The following is a 23,920-nucleotide window of genomic DNA, read 5'->3' on the forward strand; positions in this document are numbered from 1 at the left end:
TGCAATCGAATTTCGTATGATTTTTGACGTTGGACTGTATAATCAAGATTTATGTACTGGCAGCACTGAAAACCAGTGTTTGCATGCATAGGTTTTCACTGAGGTTTAAGAGAAAAGCCAGGAAAACATGGCGCGCCGCGCGAGACGTCGGAAGACATGGCCGTCACGCGGGTTTTACCTTTTATTTTAATTAGGTAAATATTTTTAGAGTAGGTAAGTACCTATATATTTTCGTTTAAAATTTAGCTCAGCACTAGCTAATATACTAATATTATACTGCTATATGATATGCATGGTACTGATAAACAGTCTTGACCCGTATTGTCATGCTATTAAAGGTTACGTTTGACAAATCTACGCCTCATCGTGGATAACACGGACTCTTTTAAATATAGTCTAGTCTCCGTGTGAAATTTGCCATTGTAAGGTGTAAAAAATAAATCTTAAGATTAATATTTTGCGACAGCCATTAAAGATACTCGTTTCATAAGAACCCTGCTGCGAGTCTGTGCACAATAAACAAATAAAATATTGCAATATAATCCTGAACAATTCTTCGAAAGCGGCAAAGGTCTTATCAAAGACAAACCTACACAATACGGCTGTTATTATTAATCCTCCGGCGGATACGACCTACTTACGGTCCGATTCGAACTTTAACATACGTCAAATATTAGGTCTAGATACGATATGGATATGATATATCAGTGTCAAAAGTGATGGTTCTTAATACAAAACCTAATATTTGACGTATTTATTGTTTTTTAAATCGACATGAGTTTTAAATTGTCTATTTGCACATGTATCGTAACAACGTTTTATAGTATCTACATATGTATAGTGTTGGTAGCAACTCGAGTCAATTGAGTCTAAATTGAAGAACTCGACTTGTTTTTCCGATACTCAGAGCTTAAAAAACTTCTGAGTCTTTTAAGTCCCGAGTCGAGTCCTTTATTGGGTCTTTTTTGAGCGCTACTCAAAAGGGCTCGAGTCTCCGGATAAAGACTTAGTCAACAATTTTATAGGTTTTACCTAAACAACAGTAAAGTAAATAGGCGTTATTGTATGATTTTTGTTATGTACATCCATGCATTTCACATAAAGACAACGCATTTCGAAGTCATTTGTAAAAAAAATTAAGTTCTCCGAAAAGGACTCAAGTTTCTACAAAATACTCGAGTCTCTAATAAGTTGAAAAGAAATAGAGTTCCATCTTACTTATGAGAGTGTGAAAAACTGAGTCAAGTCTTAAAGCAGAGGACTCAAATGACTCTTAACCTACACTACCTACATATGGCCCTTATACTTTCGACATAGTTGCGTAATGTGCTAATTATCGCATTAGTACGGTAAAGTAGCACCATATGTACAGTAAAATATGGTAACGACTTGATATTAATCTCACGGCACCTTCATCGCACTTCCTCACAGACAGTTCTTCCAAGTCGCTTTAGGTATGGCTCAATTTTAGAAAATTAATTGAAGAAATATGTATTTACCGAAATTTTATTACATAAATGTTATATTACTAAATAAATGAATGTGCTATACTCGCAAATCGAGGTACAGTTACAGTTCACGACAGAAATAAATAGGGATCAAATCAATATATTATTTACTCATATAAAATGTTTCGCGCGTCCTAGCACGTTGAGCTAATCCAGACATCCTGCAGGATGTTTGCTTCCCTAGATTTTGTGAGAGAAGCCACAGACACACGTAAAATAGGCCACGCGACACTCATGAATCAAACAACATTAAGACAACGCATTGTAAAATTTGGCGTCAGGTATTTTGATTTGTCTCAGAATTTATAAAACATATAAAAGTATTGTTTGGTAACTGCCCACGTAGCTAACATGTCAATCGTTAACGCTCCGTAGCGAACGAAATGAAACTGTCACTGTCGTACTAATATGCAAGAGTGATAGAGAGAGATGATTACGCTTAGTGATGGGCAGCTTGTAAGTTTTCCTAAGTGAAACTTACACTTAAATTTCATGTAAATTTCTGTAAATTTCAAATGGAAAATGTCGCTTATAATTCTTTTAATTTTTCTTGGTTTTGGAGTTTTTAGCAAACAGACAGATAGACGGGGCGGGGCGACTTTGCTATACAATATGTTTAGATAAAGAATTTGTTAAACCTCTGCCTGCTTTATTGTCTCAAAACTGTTCACAATTATTTTTATCGGATTTAACAGCATGGCAAATAAAATGAAACACCTTTTATTTTGCAATCTCTGGCAGAAACTTTTACCAAGTTGCTCAGACATTTTATTCTCTTGGTTTTCATTAAAATCACGATACGTGAGACGTCTAAATACATAAATGTCTTTGAATAACACCATCGGTAGTGAGTAGAGATCTTGCATCAAAGCTATAAACAGGTTTATCTAGTTCTTAGAACATATTCCCTTGTGAAACATTTCGCGATAACTCTAAAAGGATATTTCTTTAGCCGGGAATTCCTTAAGAAAGATAATTAAGAATAGTTCTTATTGAAGAACGGGAAAGTGATGTCGCAATGGCATTTATATTTTACAAACAATAGAACATTTGCACATAGATAATAGTTGAGTTAATTAAAATACGTTGTTTTCCGCGTGCAACAAATTATGAAATATTGTACATAATTTGTGAATTTAAGTCATCATTATAATAATATATTTATAAATATATTATTATAATGATATAATATTTATTTATTTTTATTATAAATAAAAATAAATAAATATTATAGGACATTATTACACAAATTGACTAAGTCCCACAGTAAGCTCAATAAGGCTTGTGTTGAGGGTACTTAGACAACGATATATATAATATATAAATATTTATAAATATTTAAATAGATAGAAAACACCCATGACTCAGGAACCAATATCCATGCTCATCACACGAATAAATGCCCTTACCAGGATTTGAACCCGGGACCATCAGCTTCGTAGGCTATTCCCAGGGTCACTACCCACTAGGCCAAACCGGTCGGAAATGAAATGAAAAATGAAAATGGACCGAAAGTCGGCTGTTTAATTTTTAGATTTGTTGGTTGAAACGGGTTTTTTCCTAGCGTTGTTACGCTAACCTATGATAATTTGGCAAAAAAAGTGTACTTAGAGTTATTTTTTCGTTTCTACAATTCATTGCAGGTAGGTATCTATCTGCATAAACCCGGTCGCAGTCCATCTCGCTCACACTTATGTATTGGTGCGATAGAGCGATGTCATCGAGTTCTCACACAGTTGTATATACAAGATGTATACAGAACGAGAGATGAATATCATTATCTCATTCTAACAAATAGCTTTGTCCCACTCTCGTACGTAAACGTTACAAGTGCATCTTAGGCCTTATCACTACAAGCACGGCTACCACGAGTTGTGTTTGACATCTACGTTAGCATCCGCGATAGTATTATAGCTGTGTACCTACTTAATAATAATAATTCAGCCTATATACGTCCCACTGCTGGGCACAGGCCTCCTCTCATGTGCGAGAGTGCTCGGGCTATAGTTCCCACGCTAGCCCAATACGGATTGGGGACTTCACATACACCTTTGAATTTCTTCGCAGATGTATGCAGGTTTCCTTACAATGTTTTCCTTCACCGAAAAGCTAGTGGTAAATATCAAATGATATTTCGTACATATGTTCCGAAAAATTCATTGGTACGAGCCAGGATTTGAACCCGCGACCTCCGGATTGAAAGTCGGACGTCATATCCACTCGGCTACCACCACTTTTTTCCCTACTTTTTTTGCGTGTGTACGTAAGTAAAACTTACAAGTGTATCTTATCTTAGGCTTAACAATCGCGTGCCAAAACATATTGTCCAAAAGGTTCAACTATTTCAAGGTTTCAATCACAATAAAGCACTAAACAAAATTAAAACTGCATTCATCCCCATTTTGGGACCAGGTCAGTCGCCGTGGACATTTTCGTGTCTACGTGTCATTTTAAGTTTGTCGAGCGAATTTACGATGTGAATAGGTCATATTGAGCAACTTTTACTGTGGGAGCAACCGCGAATCATGAAAAAATTTGGAGAATCGTCTCATAAATATGGTACTACGCTCTTATTACACTGGAATAAGATGCTATGGGACATATTTTTGAGTAAGATGTGTACACCCATATTTTTACACTTGACTGTACATGAAATTGTGTAAAAATATTTTCTATAATGTTAATACCTATCCAGAGGGAAATGGGGATTACATTTGTATGGTTTATTTTCAGTCCGGCATACTCGTAGCAATGTGCAAGCTGCAGAACATTTTCAAAATATCCTAAATTTCTGAGAATTTTCTTGAGAAAATTTAGATTTTCATTTAGAAAGTTCCCGTTAAGATTAAGAATTATTACTTAATGTTCTTAACTCTTGACGACTTTTTTATTCCTTTACTATGACCATTTTAGCATTTATAGTGTACCTGTGTGGCTACCACCAGTTCGGCAAATCGGCACTGACATAATCGCTATCGAAAACGTAACGTACTTTCTATGCGTCTCGCTCGTACTCTCATATAAGCGCGACCGAGATGTATAAAAAGTAAATTACGTTCTCGATAGCGTACGAGTACCTATATGTTAGTTTTGACATTGGCAGTGACGGGTACTGGAACCGTTTGATCACATCACGGATTTACGTCACCCATGGGCTCAAGTACAATGCTAACAAAAGCGAGTTTATGCTGTTTAAAGCGGGTAATAAAACCTACAGCGTGCCCCCTGTGACTCTTTGTGGAACTCCTTTAGCACAAGTTCAGCATTTTAAGTATTTGGGCCACTGGGTCACCGATGACATGTGTGACAACATGGATATTGAGAGGGAACGCAGAGCGCTGGCTGTGCGCTGCAATATGTTGGCTCGTAGGTTTGCACGATGTACCGAAAAGGTGAAGGCTACGCTTTTTAAAGCATATTGCCAGTCCTTCTACACGTGCAGCCTATGCGCAGCGGGCATACAACGCTCTGCGGGTGCAGTACAACAACGCGTACAGGGTGGTGTTCGGGCTGCCGCGGCACTGTAGCGCCTCTGGTATGTTCACGGAGGGACGGATCGATGGCTTCCACGCGATCATCAGGAAGAGGTGTAGCTCGCTGTTGAGGCGGTGGCGCGCCAGCTCGAATACCATCCTGTGCACGTTGGCCGACCGGTGGGACTCACCGTGGCTGAAGCACTGGGTGCAGCTACATGCCCCTTTATGTAGGAATTTGCAGTAATATCTTGTCATACTAACCCTAGATTTAAGTATTTGTATGTTACTAACACAATATGGACATTGTTCGAAATAAATTCTTATTGATTGATTGATTGATTGATTGGTGTCTATTTTAAGTCTCATATAAATCGAATCTAACTGTAAGAAAGTTTGGCAATAATTGTGCAGAAAAATACTGCTAACATTACATGGGAACTTTGCAATTTTTGAAAATTCTCTTTGACACATTGCTAGTCCAGCATCATTTTATCCGAATAGAACTACCTAGCCCGTATAACGCTCAGCGCCTACAATATTGAGTTTTCACCTGCCCGCTCAAATATTCATGCTCACGGCTCGCGACAGCCTAACAGCACCTTGCTTATACATTGTGAGCATTTATTTATAAGGCCCCACGTCAGTACCTTGGGATATGCCTTCTATATATAGGCATTCACAATACATAGTAAATCAAAGGCCTCTTCAAACTCTATTTTTCAATTCCTAGTACCGTAAAACCACCCAACTGTAGGGCTATTGCCAAACTTTCTTACAGTTAGATTCGATTTCTATGAGACTTAAAATAGACACCAAGTATAGTATAGATGGTCGGCTCTTTATCATTTGTCATCATGGCTGTCACGTTCTAACAAGTGTGTAAGCACGAAAGTGACAGGTATAGTGACAAGTGATAAAAATGGAACCATGCAGCCACCGCTGGTCATAAGTTCTGTCATAAAGATTCTGATAAAATTTAATAAAAAAAGTCTGCCGTGATTTGAACGCTTATTTTATACTGATCAAAACGAAATTTATGTACTTTATGATTTTGTTCGCGTTTTTATTTAATACTTGTTTACTTTGGAATTGTCGTTAAATTCGAATTCGCGGCTGGAATATGAAAATATGCACTTTACAAAAGGGAGTAAAAATCAGTGTCACATTAATAAAATAAATAGGTACAATTTGTTTATTAGTATGAAACTTTATATATAACTTTATTAGAACGTTATATTATCACCAGCATTTATTTCTCTGACAAGTCTGTACTTGTCAATTAAAGTAAAATGACACAATGGTAAAAAAGTAAAGTAATACATTAATTAAGTTTTTAAATAAAACATAAATAACAATACTTATAGCTTAGCAGTCGGTCAGCATAACTGCGCGTGATGAAAGTCAATTATTGGACGACATGTCACAAAATTGGTCGAGACAGCAAATAAGCACGTTTCAATGTCACCATGTATGTCGGTTAGCTTATCGTAGTCCAGGGCCCGATTCTGATTTTAACGACTCGTTACGGTTTTGATCTTATTTTGACGATCTTGTGATCACTCTCGCTGATTCGTGCGTGCGAAATGAAGTGAAAGTCGTGCATGAGATAATAATTAATAAATACTTAATATTATAGGTCATTTTTACACATATTGACTAAGTCCCACGGTAAGCTTAATAAGGCATCTGTTGTTGGTACTTAAACAACGATATATATATATATAATATATAAATACTATATCTATGTATTTAATAGAAAACACCCGCGACTCGACCACAAATATTCATGCTCAACTCACAAATAAATGCCCTTACCAGGATTTGAACCCTGTACCATCGGCTTCATAGGCAGGGTCACTACCCACTTATTAACTCCCCGTTCTATAAATAACGATATTTATACCTGAATTGTTAATTGTAAGTACCCTTAAGGCATTTCTTACTGTTTTTACTTAGCCGTATTTTTTGCACGTGTATTTTACTTTCCTCGTATTCGAAATCAAGAGTAGTGTTTAAGTCTGGCGAAAGGCGCCATTTCATCCTTTGGTTAACAATCTACTTAAACATACGTAGTTTTTGTATTTTCATTTAGTTTTGATTTTTTTTTTCGAACCTAACTTCCATTTACCTCAAAATACGACATAAGCAACGGTGGTAGCATGATTCCATTTTTATCACTTGTCACTATGCCCGTCACTTTCGCGCTTACATACTTGTTAGAACGTGACAGGCATGGTGACAAATGATAAAGAGCCGACCATCTTAACCCTACTGCTTTGTGTTTTTTGGTGTTGTCTACTTTTATCGGATATCAGATGCGTGCTCTCTGCTCTTAGACCAGCTTATAGATCGTGTAATTCATGATGACGCGCAGATTTGTTGAATCTAATCTTTAATAGGGTGATAATACGAGCCAAAACACGTGTCTTCGTGAATGGAATGATCTAAACCCTATCACTAAGACGATCGTTGAGGTTGTGTTGAAATCAGTACAAAACTGTAACGCGTTGTTTTTGTATCAGGCTCCCGTATTCACACCACAAGAGCTTACTCAAGGATTAGTTAGATGCACGTGACTGGTCAAGTATGGATTAAGCTCAGGACAAAAGTACGTGCCTATTCAAGTATGACTTATCTCTTAGTCCCCATTCAGTTGGTATTAAGTTGGAGAATGAAATAATAGCTACCTTTTTTCTGAAAATTTTAGGGTAGGGTAGGGTTAAATTTTTGGCTCAGGAAAATTAACCCGAATATGGGCAATCAGGAGAAATAATTCGTGTAGTTTTGTAAATTGGTACAATTATACCTTGTAGTATCCAGATAAACATACTAAAAGTCCTCGAGGGTGGGGGTTGTGCTGAGGGTGACAGGGGAGGGGTTGAAGGTACTTTTTGTCAGTACTTTCCTCATACTTCGGACAAAATTTATACCATAACATTTCCTACAAATTTGATTATAATTATTTTTACTCTAAGATCAATACCTACTTTAAGAGCTACGGGGTACGGGCTAGAGTACGGGGTGTTTAAGTTAACAAAGAGACAAAAAAATTGACGATTTAAGTAAACGTCGGTTTTCTGTACTTCTTCAAGATAATTCAAATTTTTAGTTTAGAATAAGCAAGCTTAGTCACCAGCGAACCAATTATTAAAAAAAAAAACGGCCAAGACCCTGTCGGGCCGTGCTCGTGCTCAGCATGGTTCCATTTTTATCGCCTGTCACTATACCCGTCACTTTCGCACCTACATACTTGTTAGAACGTGACAGGCATGGTGACAAATGATAAAAATACGACCATGCTACCACCGTATGTCTCCATTTACACGAATTTAAGTCCATGGGCAGCGATGAGTAGGGTGGGGTGACATTTCGCGCGAGTGTCTAAAAATACACGAGTTAACCGTAAAATTAACGTAAACCTAAAAATAGTATAGGTAAGTACTTGTAAATATACATAAAGCTACAACAGACAAGGTTTTTGGAAATATGTTAAGAATAATTAAGTGAAATATTATAGGCCAGGGGTTCCCAATCTTTTTCAACATGCGGCGCAGTTACAAGTTTAGTATTTTGCAACGGCGCCCTTGTAAATTTAAAATCACGGTCGAAAAAGAGTGACACAACGCTATATTATTTACCGATGCGAGCGCTCAAATAAGTACCCGCGAATATTTGTGGTTTCGGATAATGATAGAACTCACGGCGCCCCTCTTTACTTTCTACGGTGCACCAGGGCGCCGCGGCGCACACTTTGGGAACCCCTGTTATAGGCTATTTGTCTGTTGCAACTGTTTCACCGCTTACACTTTGAAGCCCAGTTTCTAACGCTTCTGCCACGATCGCTCGCTCGCTCGCTCGCTCTGAGCGTGTACGCTTGACGCTGACACCGACTGCCATATTTTGGTATGAATTTTCTCAAATGATTTTTACGCCTAAGACCCTAATCTGTCAAATAAAAGCCCTTGTTTCTTTTGTATGATCGGTCGGCTCCTGTGTTGCGCGTGAGTAAGCAACAATGTCATTTAAAAAGCAAGTGTATGGTGATAGTGTTAAGGTTCAATATTAATATGAGCGCTCGCCTACATTGAAGTGGTCGATCGTCCTACATTACCAAAACATGTATGTACATAGATTTAAACCTTAAAACCACTACGTTAGATTCGCTTTTTAAACGACATTGTTGCTTTAGCACGCGCTCAAAACGGCCCACCGCTCGCACAAAACAATGGCTTTTGTTTAATAGATTAGGGTGTTAGGTGGAACATTATTTGAAAAAAAAATGCATACTGTACGCTCGACGCTGATACCGATCGCCATAAGTGTTTCCACCATCTTGCGCGGGTGCACGCCTGCACGTACCATTGCGGGTAAAATCAGTCGCACGCTTCCGCGCCAGTTTTGTTCAGGCACTATAATCTATATGTTCAGGCATATAGTACAGGCACTAAGCAAAATGGCGGTGGCATCAGCGTAATAGCATGCACGCTCGGACCGTGAATTCCGTTGCCGTCGGGAATGACAACGTAAAATTTTCGAAGAAGTACGAGAAGCCCAAGCGTGCCCGAAGTTAGAAGGGGGTTGAGAAAGATAGCATAATTCAAAATACTTATATGAATACGTATATATTTATTGATAGAAAGAAGATAAGATATAAGAAACAGTAGAAGAAAGTGCAGCGAATAAGGCAGTGTTCTCACCTGTTTTCTTTGAATTCTTGCTAGTATTCTTGCTTCGCCGCGGATATAAATTGATTTTGCTCTGGCCGCACCCCATTTTTAACGAAACTTCACTTTATAACACACTAAATTACTGTTCAATTCAGTCTTTTAGATTTTAAACACTTCTTTGTTCATGTTCATTTTAAGTTCTTTTAATATTTACACGCACAACGGTTAAATTCTGTGTGTTTTCATAAAAAAAACACTACATTTTTAAAATTCACTTTTTCACCTTCACTATATTTTCACTTTTTAAATTGATGTTCAATAAATGTTTGTGATTTGTGATAGTCTTATGTTGTATGTCGTTTCATTGTCGTCTCGCCCATTTCAAACGTAGATGGCGCTTTATTCTGTAAACAAAAAATACACATTACCTACACAACTATACGTGTTTTCTCGTTTTATGTGAATAGTAACGCTTGTTAAGTGTTAAAACTCAATAAAAATGAGAAAATTTCAATGTGTCTTATCAGTCTAAGTTTGTGTCTGTAAGTTTTTGATTGGCGAGTCAAGGCTAGATCGGACGCAGTCAAAACAAACTAAAAATGTTTACCGTAACATTATATTGTTTATAGTAAAGTTTGAGCCTTTATTCCCTAAAATATTCAACGTTACTCAATCCACTACACTAGTTTGTCAAACAATGAAAAATCCGATATTAATTAACGTGCGGATTATACTGTTCCAACATGCATAGCAATAAAGGACTAGTTGCATCCTCAATCGACGGACTTATCAACGTCCCTCAGCAGAGAACTATGGTTAACTGGAAGAGATCCCTCAAAGAGTTTACTACTACTATGAAATTACTATGATATTAACGTTTTAGGGGTGACAGGCGGTTGAAATATTCTCGCAGTATAAATCTGCTTATTGTGAAATTGTGCTTATATATGTATATATTGTACAGAATAGGAAGTTCTATCTGTTCACTATACTATATAAAAATCTGAGGGAAAAAACGACGATTAATTATAATTCGGCCCACCTAGGTTGTAACAAAAGGACTGCAATTATTATGGAAGTGTATTAAAATATATATTTCTATGACAGTAAATAATTCTATCTATATACGCAAATTAGTTAGACAGCATTGAGAAGACATTGTAAATATTGGTATGTTGGCCCGTCCGTATAGAAAACATTTGAACGTGCCCGCTGGACGACCAGGCGGATTCCCGTCGGCGCTGTACAATATCTATTCATTTTAATCCTAACACGGCATTTAATAAATGGGTGTTTTATGTTTTAGATCTGTTATAACAAAGTTATAATAGTTATAGACTATAGATGGTGAACAGGGTGCAGAGAAGAGTAGCAGGAGAAAAAACAAGTAAGTACCTATACGAAATGAAATATGCTATAGCGGCCGCGAGGGACAGCGTCTGTATGTGACAATGGTCAGTTAGCAACTGATTTGGCTTCGATACAGGTACGTATGCATCTATGTATGTATATATAACGTTGCATGTCGCTCGTGCTCACTATTCAATGCGTAAGTATAGATTTATTTATATAAGAAGTAGGTACATCATTTTACAAGACAGGTAAGTAAAAAAGGTATATATAGATATAAGTATAGGTAAGTATTAGTTTTAACTTTTAAGTCTCTTTTTCAGATTCTGTCATCTACCTACAGTCTCCCGGCCAGTACTGCTTCTGTACTCACACTGGTAGGAGTACAATCCGAGCTGCTGGTCTCACTAACTTTCCAGGTCTCACCAGTTTTCACTCGCCAGTCGTCCGTCCTTTATAGTTGTAGTGTAGCTAAGCGCGCCGCTATCAATGTAATTTTATTTTCACGTCAGCACATCATTAGCAAAAAGAAAGAGACAAAAAGTGCATACGTAATTCAACGGTATATTGAGGGTTTATAATAGACCCCCGAAATAAGTCAGACGCATCGTTCCAAATCACCCTACGAGTCTTCATTCGTAATAATTAATTAATGAAATAAAAGCTTAAAACTTAATAAAAACACCATATTTTACGTATTTTATCATACAATCAAAACAATGTACTTGTACAAATTTACGCAATTGTTACGCAGTAAATAATTCTATTTAATTACTTTTAACGATCTCTAATATAGTAGACAAATAGTAGTATCCGCAATTCGGACCGTATCCTAAAGTTTTTTTTTTTTACAAAAAAAAAGTTGTCGATTGAACTGTCAATTGATGTTCGTTAATTCATTATTTTCATGTTTTTTTTTAAATTTCTTTCGTTTTGTTTTATTGCGGTAATTAAAGTTAAATGTTAGAATACCTTCAGAAAACATGAGTGAAACAGTGATCCGTCGGTCTGGATTTCATTTTTTCAAGTTGTATTTTTTGATGGCTGACTGACGTGAAAATTTTTGTGTACTACACGAGATCAAAGTTATTTACATCTCGTGCGCTTATGAGTCCCTTACTACGCTCAAGATTCTAAATTAGATTCATCTTTCGCTTGCACGGGACTCAAAACAAGCACTCAAAGAAATATCAGACTTTGCTCTCTTGTTGTACAAATAACTATTTCATCACACTTGATCGAAAAAGATCTTATTTCATTCAGGTGTACTGAAGGACAAAGGCCTATTTTGTTCCCACGGGAGTTATGGATTGAAAAAAAAAACTATGACTCCCTAGAGAGTTATAGCTTTTTTCTTACATTAGGTCACTTATTCATACAAACCAAGTAGCATAAACGAGTTTTACTTTTAAAATACTGACGTTTGTAATTTAATATTATTGTTTATGTTTAATATTACCTTCCTTCGATGCTTTACCTGTCGAGAAATTACAAAATGGCAGAGAAAAGATTGATATTTCACCGTATTTAACTGGTATTTAAGAATGATTTCGCTTAAAATTTAGTTTTTTTCTTAAGTGTCATGAAAAACATTGTGTGTAACTCCGGGGGTAAGAATATTGCAAACTCGGGTCTTTAATTCATTATTCGGGTCTTGAATTATCACCCTCGTATCCGAAATTTCACTTACCCCCCTCGTTGCACAACGTACTATTCTTCATGCGATAAGGGACACGCACTCATCACCGTTAGCATTCACAAGCCTCCAGTTTGCAATAGCTACGAAGGCGGTCGGCACTGCATCACAAAACAAATGAAAGACCAGAATGCTAGTTGTCTCTTTCGCACTCTTTATAAAATTTGCAAACGTAGTAAAATATCATCTTGGAATGTTGAAGTGCACAACACCCGTTAGGTCGGTGATCCAGTGTTTAAATTCAATAAATAGTTCATCAGATATTTTATCGTCCCATGATAGGGCCGTCTTCCAGATAGACTTTAGTAATATTTTTCCTTTTATTGTTACAGGTGCCAATATACCAAAATATATCATAAATTGACATGGTGATGCGTAAAATTTGACAGGAAAGAAAGACACATCGACTGCCAACGTATCATGCGCTGGATCCCATAATAATCCCAAGGTTAGCTGAGTTTTATTTTCGCCATCCACCAACAAACTTTCTCCGTTAGTACTTAATTGATCTTTAGGTAAGTGTGACAAAATATTTTTGTTGTTACTTGTCCAGCCACGTATCTCAAATCCTTCGAATATATGCACCGTAGAAACATCGTCAATAGTATTTATCGCTTCGCTTTCTGTTGGCAGCGAGTCTATGAAATCGTCTACGTAATGACTATGCATAAAGCTTGGACGGCGCGGCGTTACGCTTTGTTTCGGAGAATTGTTGAGCATTCTTATCTACAATTTCCTCTAAATAAAAGTGACGTCAGTATTGTTTTATTGGTTGATCTTGACTATCGCGCCATAAAAATCTCACGGCGTGTTGATCTTCTTCTTTTATTTTAATTCTTAGAAACATGACACGAATGTCACCCGTTATTCCTATGGGGTTTTCTCGAAATCGTAACATAATCCGATAAAGTGAATTTAATAAATCAGGACCTTGAAGCAAATAATATAATCATTTAGGCATTTTCCATGAGAAATACTAGCATAGTCAAAAACTAGTCTCAGTTTCTTCTTCCAGGGATTATCCACTCCAAAGTGGGAAATTACCCAAAATTCTATTCCCACTTTCTTCCGGTTTTACTTCTCTTGCGTAATCATTTTCAAATAAATGTCTTATTCGCTCGCGATATCTCGAAGTCGAAGCGTATTCTTCGTTGCTTCGTAATCGCTTCTGCACGGATTTTAACCTTCTTTCTGCAGTTGAGTAACACTCCACTATTTTTTCTTCACTTTTCCAGGGAAGTCCCACTTCCCATCTGCCATTCTTTAACTTCGCCGTATCATTTAAAATAGAAATTGCCTGTTGTACTTCTTTATTTTCCCTCTTTTTTGAAGTTACGCCGACACTTTCTATGTTAAAATAATTTCCCACTGTTTCGTTCATTAACACATCTGTGTTGTAATTATCATCGGGCTCGCTCGCATCAATAAATAAAACTGAAGATTCATCACAACAGGGGGCCTACCGCGAAAACCAAATTCTTAGTGAGTTCCTTCACATCACTTTCCTCCTTGTCGGCCTGTTTCATATCGCGTTCCTGCTTTTCACGTTCTTTTTTAACGTTTCTGCGTGCGGTGTTCACCATCTTGCTCGGCGGTCAGGAAATTTCCATATCCGGCTAGAAGACCACTTTGGAGACTATAGATGGTGAACAGGGTGCAGAGAAGAAGAGTAGCAGAAGAAAAAAACAAGGTATATATAACGTTGCATGTCGCTCGTGCTCACTATTCAATGGATAATTATAGATTTAATTATATAAGAAGTACCATCTTACAAGAAAGGTAAGTAAAAAAGGTATATATAGATATAAGTATAGGTAAGTATTAGTTTTAAGTCTCTTTTTCAGATTCTGTCATCTACAATAGTGGTGTCGGAGAAGGTGACGGGCATCATGACCCGAAGTAAAACACGCAGCCTATCCACACACGTGACACGGGAGCAATTTCTGTAATGAGCGTAAAATGTGACTATTTATTACCTTTCTAACAATTGGGTAATACGAAGTATTACTGCAATGTTCTGCCGCCAGAGTGCAGCACTAGTACATTTCATAAACCATAGAGTATCTTATACATATTGTGCCTTAAACTGTTTGACAACTTTTTACAGATAATAAAATATGACATTGATGCATCAAGGCGGTTTGTTTACAAAAGGCCTACCGGGAAACGTGAATTTCGAAATTTAGTTATCTGCCTCTTCATCGCTCGAATATGCAAGAGTGATAGAGAGATTCGATAACGAAATTTTCTTGTTTCTCGGTAGACCCTCAGATTGTGATGGATTGTGGTACCCTACGCAGAGTCTCGCGTAATATTCCCTATTGTGCAACAGTTTTTTATATGAAAACTATATCACGACCTCATGTAAGTATTATAACATGACAGTACTGACTTTGGTCTACTTAAAATCGGCATTTACTGGGTATACGGGTGTAGCCTGTAACACGAGTAAATAATTAAAACATAGATTTTACTCCACAAAGTCCAGTGGCGAGCAAAGTACCTGCGGCCTGCGAGCCAGCTCCGGCCCGTGAAAGGAATTTATTCGGCCCGCCGCTAGTACTACGAAATAATTAGTACCTATATAGCATCAGTCCACGATAATCACAAATTTTTAAACATTTTACCTGCAATTCTGTAGGGCTAAGATGGTCGGCTCTTTATCATTTGTCACCATGCCTGTCACGTTCTAACAAGTATGTAAGCGTGAAAGTGACGGACATAGTGGCAAGTGATAAAAATGGAACCATGTTGCCACCGCTGGCCCCTCTTAAATTTCTTAAACTTTCTGGCCTCCCATGAAGAAAGTTCGCCCACCACACGATGACATTTTTATTCAATAACTTCTAAAAATTATAACGTCTTTAGAGGAACTATTTTTCATATAAATTAAATATTTCCTTCAACGGACGCTAATAATCATTTAAATTGACGATGCTTGTCACGCTATAAACAAAATTCGCAATGCATTGCGTATTAGAATAAACTTGAAAGTGTAAGTACTAAAAATCAAAACACTAAGTTATTTTTAAATGTTGCTTAACAAATATTGGTCATCCGACGTGGTTTGAGGACAGCCCACAGTTAAATTATTTGCTCCTGTTACAGGCCACACCCGGTTTATCAGCATACAATATAATAACATTAAATTTAACTGACAGCACGCGGCCCGGCCGGTCGACCTTAGGTATCGACGGGCGGGTGTGGTGGACACGGATCTGCGCGAGCACCAGACGTAGTAACTATTCATTAATCTGTGGCTCCAGGTTGAAGACTGGCGAGAAACTGCACAGGACTCGGATCAGTGGCGAGCAGTCGTGTTGGAGGCCAAGACACACTTTGGGTCGCTGCGCCAGAGGAGTAAGGAAGTAAGAAATTTTTTAATTGAATTTCGAATTTTGGAGCAAAGTATTATTTCAATTATATTTAAAGAAACTTTTTAAAATGGCTCGTAGGTCGCTCGCGAAGTCTTCCGTTCACTAAGCTACTAGTTTCTAACATACTTCAACACAATATATGTCACTGGATTCCACAAACTGGATTTAACGACCCACCTTACGAGAAAAATTGGCAGTTCAATGAATGGTTTTAGAACATATAATTAAACTTTGTTGCGTTATAAAATCACACACGCACGCACGCACGCTTTCGTTTCGGAGGCCGAGATTCTTTTTTGATCACTGAGCCAAAAAAGTTAGTCGTTTTAAAATCGAACGAAACCAAACAAAAGAAATAAATTTCATTGGAAATAATTTGTAGTATTAGGACATTTAGGACGGAAGGACGATATAGGATAATGCAAAGCCTATATAAATCCTATACCAGTGGAGGTAAACTCATATCAATCACTATAATTGACACGAAAATATGCTGGATCATGCCGTCTATATGGCAGCGGCTGTGCCATATAACACTATGGTAATCCGTCCGTCTAAAATAACTCTGCACCTCGGAGGTGACAAGGCCAACGAGTTGGTTTTATAGATCTTTTAACAGGAGTATAGACTGCGAGCCAGGATCAGATTTCCATGACCAACGGCCTCTCGGGCATATCGTGTAGCGGTTAAAGGCTATGTATGATGAACTCTCGTGGACGTCAGCTGCCGCTCCGTTGGTGGGTTGAGGAATTGCAGCCACCAAAACACGTAAAAATAAAAAATTGCCATCGCCTCCCGTTTGATACTTAGATGATAGTTCAGATGCTATTGTTAGTTTAAAAAAATCGTGATGGTAAGAACGTCAGCTGATCGCATGAACATGTAAAAAATAAGCGCTTTACCTTTTTATGATAGTAAAACAAAATCATGAAACTTTGCATGTCGCATTCTATCAGGCGTTTCAAATCACGCATACGTTGGGGATATAAAGCGGTAAGGCGCGCATTTTTTCCATGTTCATGTGAATAGCTGTCGGTCTTTCCACCGCGGTACAATCGGCTGACGGTTTTATGTAAACAGTATCTCAACTGACAAAGTATCAGCCAGGAGGCGATTACTGACAATAATATGCTCCTGGCCCGCGGTCGAAGTAATAGCAGTGAAAGTGCTATTATTCTTTATCCTTGTCATAGTCTCCGTTTCATATTTGCCTACTTCTAAAAAGTCTTAAGTGCCACGTCAGGACAGTAGATTGTTGTACCTAAACTCGGTGGGCAACAATAAATCCTACTTAATTACATAGGTTGTTGTTGGTATGTTGTCAGGAATGTTACGTGTTTTGGCGTGAAACGTTATTTTTTACCATTAAAAACCCCTAGAAAGGGGTTGGAGCAAAAACCAGATGTAATGAAAAGAGTTATGGCGCGGTGGTTTATACATATCTCTGTAAACGGAGAAAAAGGCGGCTCGCGGCGGTGACAGACGTACGTGCCAAGCAACATTTTGTTCTGTAAAACGTACGATACAGACGCGAATTCCTATTTTCCGCACTTGTAGGGTAATATATATAAAAGTTATGTAGTCTTTGATTTTATTAAGCAGTTTTCCTACTACACAACGGTCTTGTAAGAACGAAGACATGTAAGGTAATAAATAGATCTCGGTACTATCTTACAGCTCACAGCTCAAAAATATCACATACGGCCCGATTCAAAGAATGATTAAGACACGTTTAAGATCTTGGAAAGATCTTTAAAAGATCGATAACTAAACATGTCAGAATTGACGTTTATTTCGATTCCGCTGTGATCCCAATAAGATCTATCTACGATATTTCTAACGTCAAAGTGACATTGGTTGCCCGAATCGAGCTGCTTCTGACAATTATACGGCATACAAACGATTTCTAAATGAGAACTTATTTAAAAACCAGTAGGGCTAAGATGGTCGGCTCTTTATCATTTGTCACTATACCTGTCCCGTTCTAACAAGTATGTAAGTGCGAAAGTGACGGGCATAGTGACAATGACAAGTGATAAAAATGGAACCATGATGCCGCCGCAGAACTTATCGTTATCGTATCTCATTCTTCAAATCGGGCCGCGTAACGGGTCGTGTAGACTTGGCTTTAATAATTGTCTGGATGGGGGAATGCCCATTTTTGCCTATTTTTTTAAATAACTTCTAAACTTTTTATACTAAAATTATGACAGAATAATTGCGATTTATAATGGGCCCTTTCATTTAATATATTAGTTTTTTATAATAGTTTTCCCATTTGCCACTAAAAGTGGCCCGTAAGTTTTAACAGACTTACATAATATGTGTACGAAATTTCAACTTAATTGTTCCAGTAGTTTCGGAGCAAATAGGCCGTGACACTTGTGACAGATGCACAGACAGACGAGCAAGTGATCCTATAAGAGTTCCGTTATTTCCTTTTGAGGTAAGGAAGAAACCCTAAAAATCAATACAGTAATGGATTTTCGTATAAATTCCTATCCGGCAGTCCGCTAAATGAATGCAATAACTTTAGTTTAGATTTCATTTATCAGTTTGTCCATAATAAATAAAAACCGGTCAAGCGCGGGTTCCTTTCACTCGCGCACCGAGGGTTCCGTACAAACTTTGAATTATATCGTGCTATAAAGGCAAAAGACTTGAGAACGGAAGTACCGATACTTAGTATAATTGTGTACAGCGCCATCTCTCGGCAAATTGTCTAAGTAATTTGCGCGATGTAACGTTGGTTTTTCGAGGATAATTCTCTGTCATGTTAACCGATTTTAAAAATTGATCAATTATTAGAAAAAAGGCGTATTTAATGTAATCTCATAGAAATTTCAGGTGTAATAAACACACGTAAAGTTGGTTAAATTGCAAACTTTGTTAAAAAAAAGCGGCCAAGTGCGTGTCGGACTCGCCCATGAAGGGTTCCGTAGCATTTATGACGTATTAAAAAAAACTACTTACTAGATCTCGTTCAGACCAATTTTCGGTGGAATTTTGCATGGTAATGTATATCATATATTTTTATAAGATTTTTCATTTTGTTATTTTAGAAGTTACAGGGGGGGGGGGGGGACACATTTTACCACTTTGGAAGTGTCTCTTGCGCAAACTATACAGTTTAGAAAAAAATGATATTAGAAATCTAAATACCAATCTAAATACAGATATACCCCACACGTATGGGTTTGATGAAAAAAAATTATTTTTATTTTATGATGTATTAAAAAAAAAACTACTTACTAGATCTCGTTCAAACCAATTTTCGTTGGAAGTTTTTGCGTGGTAATTTATATCATATATATTTTTTAGATTTTTCATTCTGTTATTTTAGAAATTACAGGGGGGTGACACATTTTAACACTTTGGAAGTGTCTCTCGCGCAAACTATGCCGTTTAGAAAAAAATGATTTTTGAAACCTCAATATCATTTTTGAAGACCTATCCATAGGTACCCCACACGTATGGGTTTGATGAAAAAATATTTCTGGAGTTTCAGTTCTAAGTATGGGGAACCCCCAAAATTTATTGTTCATAGAATACATGTACTTACCAAGTTTGAACAGTATAGCTCTTATAGTTAAAAAAGTTTTTGCGGGCTACACATAGACGCCTAACTGGCAAACGTATGTCCTACTGTAAATTATTGAAACATTATAAGTTACCCTCCCTGGAGTCAAGGCGCACGTGTTCTGATATGTTGGTTCTCCACAACATTTGCCGTGATAAGTACGACTGCCCGGAGCTGCTTGACAACATACGCTTTAGGGTCCCCTCACGCAGCACTGCCCGCTCTAATGCCTTGTTCGCCGTCCCGACTTGCCCAACTAACGCTGGGATACGCGCACCTTTGCGCCGTCTTTGCAATTCATACAATAAAATGTTCACGGCCGCAGACATTTTCAATACAAGTAGAGTAAGTTTCAAAAAACAAATCCTTGAATTACTAGCTGAGACAACTTAGTATCTTCGTACAATTTGTATCATTGCCATCTACGTCTGCGAACGATGTTTATAAGCTTAGAATAAATTCTAAAGTGGGAAAAATTACTGTCCTGGATGACACTTGACCTCACGGCCTCTGGATCGATACTCCAGCGCTCTGCCATCTGAGCAACCAAGACCTCATCCATAGGTAGCAAATTTTCCACCATATGGGTCTAGGGGACCCTAGCGACATCTATCTACACACACTCAGGACAGTAATTTTTCCACTTCAAAATTTATTCTAAGTTAATTAAAAAAATTGTTTGGAATGTACAATTTGAGCTCTTTCAAATGATACCCCACTGGAACTAGTCACTAGACTTTGAAATTTTCCCCCTCTTCATATTGGGTATTTTCCATAGTTAATAAAAAAAAATACTTTCAATGTGTCTGGTGTGTTATTCATAACTATTCTAAATTTCAAATCGAGATATTTAGCGATGTGACAGACACACAGACGGACGGACGGACAGAGACGCATCATAAGGGTTCCTTTTAAATAAAATTCATTTATTTCAGACAATTGATAACACATATTAATAAAATTAAATAACATTTACAAAACATACAATTATATAAATACAATTACCCTTAAAAAAATTAATAACGAAATAAATAACATTACATTAAATTAAATTTACTGTTAAAACTAACATGCAGGGAGGACCAGTGCCTCAAAAGGCTACCGTCCCATCTATTTGCCACTGTGGCCAGGAGACTGGGGCGGCAGCCACGCACCCTGCTAAACATTGCGGCGCAACGCTTGCGAAGCATGGCGTGGAAACCGTCCACGCTCGCGTCCGCAAGTATCGCGGCAGCCGCAACAGCACCCTGACGGCATCGTTGTATTGGACCCGCAGAGCATTTAGCGATCGCTGGGCTCGCGGATCGCTTTTGTACCTTTATGGTACGGAACCCTAAAAATATGCATTTTCGTGCATATTAAATATGTATTATAAAATATTCATCGTTCTTTCTAAAATTAATAAGAACGACTACAAAAACAAGAAAGTGTTAAGGAATCACACCATCCTAGATAAGCATTGCCTATTTACGTATTTCACGAATACACAACGTTAGCGTCATCTTAAGTGCGCGCAGAGCCATCTAGCGACAAATTCTGTTACTAAATAAATAGTATAATATCGTATTGTCATAGTATATTTTTTCATCGAAACTGTATGTTACGTTTGACAATTTTCTTTTATCATGTCAAATTAATATTTATTTAAATAATAAAATAAAGGTTCACCCCATTATCTATGCAACAAACAAGCAAAATAACGAAAGATGATTTTGGTTGCCCCACAGCCCGGCGAGAACACATTGGGAAGAATAGATTAATATGAAAAACATTCGTAACGTAATCCCAAGATTTGGCGTAGGCACTTGTTTTTACGAAAGCGACTGCCATCTGACCTTCCAAACCAGAGGGTAAACTAGGCCTTGTTCGGATTAGTCCGGTTTGCTCACGATGTTTTCCTTCACCGAAAAGCGACTGGTAAAATATCAAATATTATTTCATAGATAAGTTGAAAAACTCATTGGTATGAGCCGGGGTTTGAACCCGTGACCTCCGGATTGCAAGTCGCACGCTCTTACCGCTAGGCCACCAGCGCTAACCTGTTGTCACTATTGTCAGCAATATTGCTATAGTCTTGCAAACCCAATTTGTCAGTAAATAAGAAGAAAAAAAACTATTGTCATCCCTTTTCTTTTGGGTGATAGTACTAGCGTAAGACAAAGACAGAATGATTCTCCTCTATCTATGTTTGAAATGAGCCAGGCCCTACTCAAACTACTTAGAAGTAAAACGTGTTTATAATTTCGTTGTATAAGGACCGTGCGCGCTGCCATCTTGTGGCCTGAATCGGAAACATAAACATGTATATTGACACTTCACGCAAGTGCTGCCATCTACCGTTCTCGTACGTTTTCTTGAGCATAGCAGGTTCTGCCATCTTGTGGGCAAAATTGGAACGACTTCACATACACCTCGCGCCTAAAATCTGACATATCCTGTGCTGCCCCCTACAGATTAAGCACGCTCCCTATTGTGCATGTTCTGTTGTTTGGATTTGCTTTTATAATCTGGCAAGCCAGATTTGTCACAACAAAAATGGCGCCTAATTTGAAAAATGTAGGTGCGATTGACATCTCATCTTTTTTATTAGCCTATATATTAGAGTGACCCACTGCCTGGACACTTCCCACCTCCTCCACTCCCCTCTCACGCGCCATTTGGTCCTATACACCGTGTTTTTATTGAATTCTGTTAACTCCGGGGTATGGGTAAGTACGTTCAAGGAAACTAAATGGCATAGTTAATTTTCAAAAAAGTATACCTAAGTGTTTTTTTTTAATTTTTTTTATTCTTTTTGTTTATGTAAAAACTAATTAAATGTTGCATACCTATAGCGTTGTTCTTACACGGGCATTACATTTAATTCAACCAAACAATTGAAAACTGTGACATTTCAATGTGATTTCGAACATCGATCGTCCGAGATAGTACTTACGTTTAGTAGTAAATGTATACACTCGTACTAATCAATATGTAAACAGGCCCTAAGGCAAGTGTATACGCTCGTAAGGGCCTTATGAGATAAAAATAAATTATTGATTATCTCCGAAATGGAGTTATAATTAGAATACCGGTATCTTTGAGAAAGTTTCTTAATTTAATCTCAGGAATGCACCCTTGAAATTAACGGAAATCTAAAAAACACGGTGTACAACGCACACTCCCGCCAATTTTTACCAAAAGTATCAAGGTCGTCCCAATATCCCATGCAAATAGGGTTTGAAATCCGGATCCAAAATGTATGAAATTATCCGCATCCCCGGATCTTCCCCTACATTTCTTATCCGTCGTGCAAACCCTACTGGTGCAAAAGTTGAATATCGCACCTTTTTAGGGTTCCGTAGTCAACTAGGAACCCTTATAGTTTCGTCATGTCCGTCTGTCTGTCTGTCCGAGGCTTTGCTCCGTGGTCGTTAGTGCTAGAAAGCTGAAATTTGGCATGGATATATAAATTAATAAAGCCGACAAAGTCGTACAATAAAATCTAAAAATTTAATTTTTTTTAGGGTACCTCCCCTACACGTTAAGTGGAGGTGAATTTTTTTTTTGCTTCAACTCTACAGTGTGGGATATCGTTGGAAAGGTCTTTCAAAACTAATAGGGGTCTACAACAAACATTTCTTGATAAAGTGAATATATTCGGAGATAATTGCTCCGAAAGAAAAAAAAAATGTGTCCCCCCCCCCTCTAACTTTTGAACCATAGGTCCAAAAAATATGAAATAATCTTGGATGCCTGGTTTACCTCTTTAAGAGAGAAACGTATGAGGCGCCACGAGCAGGCCTCCAACCCTCGCCCACCTGTGTAAGCACACACCTGCCGCGTGTGTGGACGTGGGATCCTCTCTCGCATAGGGCTATACAGCCACGAACGCAAGTGTCGTTACCAGGATGCTGCTTAAAACATCTCACACAGATGAATAGAGCTTAAGAAAGACATTAAATGAAAACTATAGCGGATATGATCAGTTTAGCTGTTTTTGAGTTATCGCAAAAAGTTTCCCCTTCATAGTAAAAAGACGTACACCCACAGTTCATCCCTTGGTTAACAATCTACCATACTTTAAGCTCCAGTTTAGCTTATTGTGACGGAAGAGTAACTACGGAACCCTACTCTGAGCCTGACCCGACATGCTCTTGGCCGGTTTTTTTACTGACAAAGTTGGTGTACCAGAGTATAGTTCTTCCCCTCTCCTAATGTTATTCATAAAGGCGACACTCTAACATGGAGTGGTAGCTTGAGGGCCCTCAAGGCCCTCAGGCGGCC

General features: G+C 37.8%; 1 protein-coding gene across 4 annotated transcripts in view; it reads right to left on the reverse strand.

The window, feature by feature from the left end:
- LOC133524810 (uncharacterized) overlaps window positions 1-23,920 on the reverse strand; it is a 166,119-nt gene that overhangs the window by 34,841 nt on the left and 107,358 nt on the right. The window contains exons 1-2 of one of the 4 annotated variants that reach the window (XM_061860972.1): window positions 11,375-11,599; window positions 9,682-10,055 (exon numbers count right to left, since the gene is read on the reverse strand). The exons of 1 other annotated variant lie outside the window; for it this stretch is intronic. In XM_061860972.1, coding sequence (XP_061716956.1) covers window positions 9,682-9,757 — 76 coding nt within the window. In that variant the 5' untranslated portion in view covers window positions 9,758-10,055; window positions 11,375-11,599. Of the gene's footprint in view, window positions 1-9,681; window positions 11,600-23,920 lie in introns of those variants that run through there. 2 more of the 4 variants (XM_061860961.1, XM_061860966.1) reach the window with 2 other exon arrangements.

The sequence above is a fragment of the Cydia pomonella genome, chromosome 1, assembly GCF_033807575.1.
Source record: "Cydia pomonella isolate Wapato2018A chromosome 1, ilCydPomo1, whole genome shotgun sequence".
Classification (NCBI taxonomy): domain Eukaryota; kingdom Metazoa; phylum Arthropoda; class Insecta; order Lepidoptera; family Tortricidae; genus Cydia; species Cydia pomonella.